Here is a 9,325-nt window from a genome sequence, read left to right on the forward strand (position 1 = left end):
GTGCCCCGCGGGGACTCGGAGCAGGTGCGCTACTGCGCGCGCCTCTCCTACCTCTGGCTCAAGTTTTCGCTCGTCATTTACTCCACAGTCTTCTGGGTGAGTGACCCCAGTAGGGCCCGGGGATGGAGGTGGGGGCACCCTCCCTCGACCGCCCCCACGCCGAGCCCGGGCTTGCGTCCAGACGTGGCTGCTCCTCGCCCCCCTCTCCCTGGAAACGGGGAGATTCTGGCTCAGCCTGTATTTCAGCCCCCTGGTCGGGATCCTTAGAGCCGCTTGGCTACGACGAAGGAGCACCTCCTAGCTCACCTGTGCGCACTTGACCAGCCCTTTGGTCCTCAGCGTCCCTGCGGGTAGGCCTGGCTCCCGCGTGCGCCTCGACCACCCCCACCCCGCCTGCGGGGCGTTACTGAGTTTCCCTCCCCATCAGCCTGTGCAGGAGGCTTTGTGGCCCTGGACTCCCGGCCAGGTCCCCACTATTTACTTGCTGATGCCCCTGAGCAAGGTGCTTCCCCGCTGCTCTTGGTTCCCTCCGAGTGGAAGGAGGATGTGCCAGGAGGATGTGCGTGCCTTGCCCGCCGCCGGTTGGGAGGGTTCCACCAGACGACATCTGGGGAGGTCTCCGGCCACTTTTAGGAGCTTAGTAACAATTTCCACGCCCACTGAGCTTTCCCTCCCCTTCTACTGTCTTGATGGGGGCAGGATGGTAGTCCTTGGACATGAACCAGGCTTCGAATCCTGTTGATACCACTTTCGAGCTGAGTGATTTTGGGGAAGTTCCTTCAACTCATTACCGCACTTGTAAATGGAGACTAATTATATTCAACGTTTAGGATGGTTGTGGAGCTTCAATGAAGTAGGCCAAGCACAGTGCTTAGCACAGGGACCAGGGAAGAGCGCAAGGAGTGCAAGTCCTTTTTTAAATTGTGGGCAAGGAAACTGGGTCTCCCGGTAAACTGTCCCCAAGAGACTGGGTTTCTTTATGGAGAGTTCAGACGAGGCTGGCCCCCACGTGGAAATGAAGACATCTGGCCACAGTCCGATTCCAGGCCTGCCAGTGTAGACTAGGCCCTTGCCTTCCATGTGCCACAGGGCAGACTCTCCCCAGAAAGGGGAGAGGAAGTCACTGACACCCATCGCCCCCAAACTCATGCGCACGCCTGTCTCCCCCTCGGCCTCTCCCTGGCTCTATTCTACCGGCAGGAACTGTCAGATCTGCCACCAGGCCTGGCTTTCCCTGTGGCCCCTCTGCAGATGTGACCTGGCCTAGTGGCCAAGAGACCCATATTCTAATCTTGTTCTGCCCCTGACTCACTGGGAGGTCTTAAGCCAGTCACGTTCTGTTGGGAGCCTCAGAGCTGTTAAGCGACTAGCCCATCTAGAAAACTAGGTGAGCCCAGCTCCCAATCCAAGTCTCGAACACTACGTAATGTGGGAGAGGGAGGAGCAGTATGTTTGGGGGCCAGAGGATGAGCACAGACATGTGGGTGGGAACCCCAGGGAGGCAGCAGGGTGAACGTGGGATTGAGACAGGGCTGATTTGGCTTCTCATTCAGTGTTGCATCAGAGTCAAGTAGAGAGTTTTAAAAACACTACCGATGCCTGGCATGGGTATTTATTTTAACTTACCGTATTTAAGCTCTCCAGGTAATGTTAGTGTGGACTCAGGGTTGAAAACTGCTGGGCTAGATGGTCTCACGGGCCCCTCGATTCTGATTCTGGGATGCTTTGCCTGCCCCTTGCTTGTCTGGCCTCAGGAGCTCTTCTCTCAGAAGGTCCGAGTTGAGAGAGGGAAGGCTAACATTGGTGGGTGTGGAGGTGGGGAAATAGGGAAGGCCAGGAGTCAGAAGGTGGGGGTTCCGTTTCTGGCCTCACCCCTTCTCTCCATATGTAATCACTGACCAGCCTCTTAACCTCCTTCTGCCTCCATTTTCCCATCTGTAAACTGGATGACTGATACTGTGCTCCACACTGCCTTGGGCTGTTTTTAGGATCAGTGATGTGAGGAGAGAGTGACATGTGGGCAAGCCAAGTGCTGTACAAAAGAAAGTTATACCATTAAACTAAGCTTGCCCTGGCTGGTGGAGCGTCATCTCATGGGTTGATTCCTGGTCAGGGCACATACCTAGGTTGCAGGTTCAAATCCTGGTCTGGGCGTATTTAGAAGGCAACCAATCAATGTATCTCTCTCACATTGATGTTTCTCTCTCTCCCCTTTCTAAAATCAATAATAAAAACAAACTAATCTTGAATTGTCAAGGCCTTGTTCTGCCATTGTCTCCTGCAGCCCAGAGAAAAGACCACCTTATGGCCCTGGCTTCGCTTCTTCTCTTGGGTCAGGGTTGGTCTCAGAACTCGGAATCCTTCCTCTCCAGCCAACTGAGCTCACCTTACCAAGTCCTTGACTTCCCATCCCTGGAATTATTTCTGCTTAAAAATCTCCCCACCCATGCCAAGAACTCAGCCACCTGCCAACTCTGCCTGGGCAGCTCCAGGGGCCGGAGTTTGACTGCAGGGCGGGAGCCCAGTGTGAGTAAGTAATTTGTTCGAGACTGGGTTTGCTGTTAATTGCACATCATTACAGGAAAGCCCATTATGCCTGGTTCCATCCCTCGGGAGGAGGAGTGGTGCCAAGGGTTATTTGCTTTATAAGCCCAAAGTGCTAACACTTTCATCTCAGCCTTTAGGTCTGGAAGGAGCCATAATGTTTACCATAACCATGCACCTTCTGTAAGACTTGGCTTTAAAACTTATTATTATCAAGTAAAGGCATTGTACAACATTTCTAAGTACAAAAGAGTAGTTATCAGTGACAAATCTCCCTCCTACCCCTCTCCCCTGACCTGCACTGTCCAGAGGGGACAGCTATTATCAGCTTCTTGTGATTCTTTTCTGAGCTAATATTCTACCATAGGATGCCCTAGACACATACATGTGCATATGCTATATTCTTGTTTTTCCACAAGCACACAGTTCTGCCCCTTACCTCTTTATTTACATTTAAATCCATGTAAAATCTGAAGCTCGGCTAAGGGTTGCCTCATTCTGTTTGAGGGCCACATGGAATTCACTGTAGGCGATGCCAGAATTTATTCAATCGGTCTCCAGCTGGGGAACTCCGGTTGTTTCCGATTCCTAGTTTCTGTAAACTGAGCTGCAGTGAGCATCTTCAAATGTCTGTGGGTTAATTTCCAGACATTTGCTTTGCACGTATCTGTGCATGTCTGTGGGTTAATTTCCAGAAGTGGAATTGCTGGGTTAAAGGTTATGTGAATGTATAATATACATACAGAAAAGCACCAATCATAAGTGTATGCGGCCCTACCTGCTTTGGCTCAGTGGATAGAGCGTCGGCCTGTGGACTGAAGAGTCCCAGGTTTGATTCCGGTCAAGGGCACCTGCCCGGGTTGCGGGCTGGATCCCCAGTGTGGGGTGTGCAGGAGGCAGCTCATCAATGATTCTCATCATTGATGTTTCTATCTCTCTCTTCCTCTCTGAAATCAATAAAAATATATTTAAAAAAAATAAGTGTATGCAGCTTGATGGATTTTTACAAAGTGAACACACCTGTATAATGAGCTCCCAGGACAACCAGCAGAATGGACAGCAGAAGCCAGAGCACACCTTGTTCCCACTTCTGATTCCTACCCCTCCCTTCCAGTGGTAATCACCACTGGAATGTCCAATAGCATTGGACAGCTTGGCCTGGTTTTGTATGTGCTTACAAGGTTGACAAGTGTTAGCTTGCTCCACATAGAGGTTTTACCAACGGTAACGTTCTTTGCTGTATACCTGTAAACGGACTCACTTTTTAAACTTAAGTTTGTTTTTAAAAGAAGGGTTTATACACTACTACCAATGGAAAAATAATATTCCCTCATCAAATATAGTAGGTAACGGTTACAGTAAGTACAGTGCAAGGAAACCAACGTTATTAAATCCTAGCTAGATATTATGGGTGTGGTAGGCTGTGAACCTGAGGCCTGCCCTCTTTGTTCAAAAAGCAGTTTGGCAAGTGTTTCAGAGGCTTAAAGACAAGCTGGCACCAAAGCTGAGATTTGCTCCTTTATGCGATGGGGAGGGTCAGATGGGAAGTGAGCAATGAGAACTTTTCTGTCCATGAGTCAATATGAGTCCAACCTTGAACCACTTACAGTGATCTCCTGCCACTCTTGGGGGGCCCTCTCGCTTTCATAGGGGGACCTTAGGGCCCAGAGAGGACATATTTCATAGTTGCTCAGTGAAGTTGGCATGAACCCCCGGGTGTCCACCCCCCCAGTTCATTGCTCCTTCTGGTAGGTTGCTGAGGGTTCTCCATGAGCAATGACCTCACCCAGAGGCGCTTGGAACCAACTCTTCCCATCATGCAGGGTGAATCATTCTGACACATGTGCCCTCAGCCCATTGGGGACACACCTCTATTTTTAGCACTCACCGCAGGGTAGTCCAGAGATCCGTTTACATGACTGTTTCTCCTTGCTGGACTGTGGGCTCCTGGAGGTCAGGGTGTGGCTCATTCATATCTTCTTCCAAATGCTGGTCTCGGGGCTGGGCACCCAGTAGGTGCTCACAGAAGGCCTGTTGCATGGAGGTGGTCGAGTCCAAATCTGTGTCTTTTAAGTAAGGATTTGAGATGGGGGAGCCTGGATTAGAGGCCGAGCAGGGTTGTAGCCAGCAGTGGTTAGATGTTGCTGAGGTCTTGAATTTGTGAAGTGGGCAGGGTCGATCATGGAGGAACTGTCACTCTGGGAACATTAGTAGTAATATTAGTAGTAATATTAGGAAGAAAAGAACTTAGGGGGGTGAGTGGGAAGGAAGTGGATGTGGGTAAGTAGTGAAGGTAATGTGTCAGAGGCGATATTAACTTTGCTTTGCTTTGTCCAAGCATGGACCCTGTTATCATAGCTTGGCCTGTGTTTTCTTATACATTCCTGTAGTTTAACAAATGGGGAAGAGTGCGGACTCTGGACCAGGCTGCCTGGGTTCAAATCCCAATTCTGGTCCTTACAGGTTGAGTGACTTAGGCAGTAGCTTCCATGTGCCTCACTTGCCCTATTTGTAAAATTGAGTGATATTAAAATCTACCTGAGAGTTGCTGCGATCATTACATGGATTAATAAGTAAGAAATGCTAAGAGCCATGCCTGGCACATGAGAAACACTGTATCAGCTCCTTAAGGGCTAGCCTTTCTTCCCCTACTTTCCTCTTCATTTGAGGTACTCAGGAGCCATAGACTGAGAATGAGAAGGGCCCTTAAAGGCACCTCTAGTGTGACCTTTAAAAATTTTTTAAAAATATATTGATTTCAGAGAGAAAGGGAGAGGGAGAGATAGAAACATCAATGATGACAGAGAATCATTGACTGGCTGCTTCCTGCATGCCCCACATGGGGATCAAGCCCACAACCTGGGCATGTGCCCCAATGGGGAATCGAACTGTGACCTCCTAGTTCAGTGGTCGGCAAACTGCGGCTCGTGAGCCACATGCGGGCCCCTTGGTGGCCACGAAGTTTCAATCGCACTGTATGTGCGCGCCCGCACGTGGTATTTTGTGGAAGAGCCACACTCAGGGGGCCGCAGTTTGCCGACCACTGTCCTAGTTCATAGGTCGACACTCAGCCACGCCAGCCAGGTGTGACCTTTTTCTTTTATTGAGGAGAAAGCAGAGGCCTGGAAAGAGGAAGTGAGTTGCTTGAAACCCCACAGCAAGTTAGTGACAGACCAAGACCAGGGGCCAGGTTGTCTGACTCCAGTTTCTTCACTGGGTCCCCATGGCCTTTCCCAGCCACCCGCTTCTGCTGAAAGAAGTGGTCCTCTCTGGGCTCAGGGCTCAGGGGGTAAGAGGACAGCACTCTGGGAGGAGCCAGGGACTTGGACGCCACTTAAGTACTAAATGAAGCCAAGCGGAAAAGAAAGTAGATTCAGTTTCCAGCAGGTATTTCTAACTTTTGAAAAGAGCTTTATTGTTTTTGTGAAAATACGTGCACATAGTTCTAAGAAATTTCAAGCAATTCACGTAAGTACATTGGGAGGGAACCACTGCTACATGTTGGCAAACACCCATAGGGACATCTCCTTGTACGTATATGTACGTATTTTATTTCCTTAAATTAAAAAAAAAAAAGTGTGCTTGATTCGTTAGGCAGGTCTATTTTCCTCTTGTTCTAGGCAAGCATTTCAAAGAGAAACGAGTAAAACCCAAGCAGAAAGGAGGCAGCCTTTGCACTGGAGGAGTGGTCCCCATGCCTGATGGGCTGTCAGAGAAGATCTGGAAGCAAAGGGCCTGGGCTCACCCCCGCCCTCAGCCCGGCTACGAGGCCTTTACAATCCAGAGGACCAGAAGCAGGCCTGGGAGGGGTTTGGAGAATGTTCCAAGGCACTCATCTTCCAGATGAGCAAAGCGAGCCCGAGAAAGTCCCTTTGCTCCCAGCCTAGGCTTCGGTGCGTGACCCCTCACAGAAGGAAGGGATTGTTAAGTTGTGGGGCTGTCTTGGGACCTTGCTGCCTTTGGTTGTTTGTTCCTGAGAAGCTGGAGTTACGACCTGCCTCCTTCCTCCCCCTGCTGCCCTGTGCCTCTTCTCGCTGTGACTCACAGTGCCAACCTGGGGTGGGGCTCAGTAAACAGATAAGGAGCTGATAATGAAATTTCTGTACCAGCTGGCTCCACGTGCAGGGAGCGGTGTCTTCTGGGTAAGCCCAGGACATGGGATTGAAAAGAGAAACCTTTCCCAGAATGAACCTTTGGATCTGAGTGGGTTTGAATCAACATCTTAGTGGAAGGGAGGAGAGTCCAGTCTTGACCTGCCGTTCTTTTCAGGGTGGGGACGATTTGTTTGCATATTCAGTTAAGTTCTTTCCTCCTTTCTTTCTCTTTAAAAAATTTTATTTTTGTTTATTGATTGGGCGGGTGTCAACTCATTCCACTCATTCATGCACTCATTGGTTGATTCTTCTTCTTCTTTTTTTTTTTTTTCAGAGAGTAAGGGAGAGGGAGAGAGAGATAGAAACATCAATGATGAGAATCATTGATTGGCGGCTTCCTGCACACCCCCCACTGGGGAATCAAGCCCGCAACCTGGGCATGTGCCCTGACCGGGAATCCAACTATGACGTCCTGGTTCATAGGTCAATGCTCAACCACTGAGCCATACCAGCCGGGCGTTTGGTTGATTCTTGTATATGCCCTGACCAGGGATTAAACCCATAACCTTCTTCTTCTTCTTCTTCTTCTTTTTTTTTATTGTTGTTAATCCTCACCGAGGATATTTTTTGCATTGATTTTTAGAGAGAGAGGAAGGAAGGGGAGAGACAGAGAGAGAGAAACATCAATGTGAGAGGGGCATATCAATTGGTTGCCTCCTGCATGTGCCCTGACCAAGACCAGGGATCCAGCCTGCAACCGAGGTATGTGCCCTTGACCAGAATTGAACCCGGGACCCTTCAGTCTGTAAACCCACAGCCTTGGTGTATCAGGATGACACTAACCAACTGAGCTACCCAGCTAGGGCCACACATGCTTTCTTGACATCTACGTGTGTGCCAGGCACTGTGATAATTATTGGGAAACAAACAAGAAAGGCTTAGTTCAGACCTTGGAAGGCACGCAAACCAGTAAAGAAACAAGCTCGGGATAGGTGCTAAAGAGGAAGTTAGGGAGAAGCAGGAAGAGGTGGGAGCTCCTGCTTTAGGTGGGTGGTCAAGGGAAGCCTTCAGGAGGAGCTGAGGCTCAAGGAGTGAGCTCAAGGGGTGAGAAGGAGCCAGCCATAAAAAGGCCTGTGCAGAGCATCTCAGAGGGAGCGGTGGGGTGTGGACCAGGTCTGACTGGCTGTGGGACCATGGACAAGTCACAGACAACGCCCTGTGCCTCAGTTTCCTTGTCTGTGGAAAGGCACTAACCCTTGTCCCTCCCACAGGGGCCAGGCTTGGATGGGGAGATGCCTCCAGGGCCCTCTTAGCAGAGTCTTGTGTGGTCAGCGTCAGCGCAGATGCTGGGAGGCTCTGTGTCCCTGGGCAGGAGCCCAGAGCTCACTGGCTGTGGTGAGGGGGTTGGGGGGGGCGTGGCATGGGGGGCATGGAATGGGAAGAGCCACCACCTTGTACTAGTCCTGCCACTTTGCTTTACCTCATTGGATCCTCAGAATAGCCCTGTGAGCTGGGTAGGCAGGGGCTGTGACTGGCACAACCAACCATTTGCATCCATTCCTGAGACAAGAGTTGTTCCCTGTGGAAACGGTGCCTGTTGTGTTTAATTTTTTGAAAGGGGGCTTTCCCACCAATGAGGGTGCTTGCATCTTGGCCTGCGGGGAAGTAAATATTTGCCCAGAGAGTGGAAGGAAAACAGCCTTGGCCTGGTCAGGGCTCAGAGCCCGCCCCCTTCCTCTGGGAGACCCCTCCCAGGATGCAGCGTGTGGCCTTGGACCAGTCACACAGCCTCCCAGGCTGTTTCCGGTCCTAGGGACGGGCTGTGCTGGGTGCAGTGTCGGGGGACTGCGGAGGTGCTTGGGGTCTGGTGGTTGGTCCTGTACACCCATTGAGTGCCGGGTGCTGTGGGCCCTGAGGGGGCTTGGCAGTGGGTGAAGGCTAGCCCCTGTCCTACCCTGTCACAGGTTGGGGTGAAGTCTCCTGGCCTGAGTGGAGTGGGTGGGGCTTCCAAGGCTGGCATCAAATTCTGAGACCTTAGGGAGTGACTCACTGCTAGCCCAGTGGGCCTTGCCTGTGACTCGGAGCCTCCCTCCCTGGGGGATTTGATGAGTACAGAAGTCGGGGCCCCATTCTCAGACTCCATGGGGCTAGAGCCATGGTTGGCAAACTGCGGCTCGCGAGCCACATGCGGCTCTTTGGCCCCTTGAGTGTGTCTCTTCCACAAAATACCACGTGCGAGCGCGCACATACAGTGCGATTGAAACTTCGTGGCCCATGCGCAGAAGTCGGTATTTTGTGGAAGAGCCACACTCAAGAGGCCAAAGAGCCGCATGTGGCTCGAGAGCCGTGGTTTGCAGAGCCACAGTTTGCTGACCACTGGGCTAGAGTGAGGCCTGGGCACCCATCATGTTTAAACTTCCCCTGGTGATTCTAATGTGCAGCTGGAGTGGAAACCACACCTCACAGCTGTGTCTGTGAGGGAATTCTGAGGGGACTGGCCTGGCTCCCAAGACGACGTTCTCTCCAGTTGAGTCCTGTACCCAGCCTTGCCAGCAACGTGGACAGTCTCTGTGGGCTGGGAATGTGGTGTACACGTTGGGAGAGGCGCACCACCGAGGGAGTGGCCCAGAAAGTGAGAGAGCATGCTGGCCAGGGCAGGAGGAGGTGTGTGGGGGGTGGGGGTGGGG

At 51.4% G+C, this 9,325-nt stretch overlaps 1 protein-coding gene across 1 annotated transcript in view; it reads left to right on the forward strand.

Annotated features, from left to right (window-relative positions):
* The window catches only part of TSPAN15 (tetraspanin 15), a gene marked incomplete at its 5' end in the record, with an annotated part of 46,025 nt that continues 36,700 nt past the window's right edge, over positions 1 to 9,325 (forward strand). The window contains one exon of the mRNA XM_005882488.2: positions 1 to 96. Within this exon, the coding sequence (XP_005882550.1) occupies positions 1 to 96 (96 nt within the window). The remainder of the gene's footprint in view (positions 97 to 9,325) is intronic.

This window comes from Myotis brandtii, unplaced genomic scaffold (assembly GCF_000412655.1).
Source record: "Myotis brandtii unplaced genomic scaffold, ASM41265v1 scaffold722, whole genome shotgun sequence".
Lineage (NCBI taxonomy): Eukaryota > Metazoa > Chordata > Mammalia > Chiroptera > Vespertilionidae > Myotis > Myotis brandtii.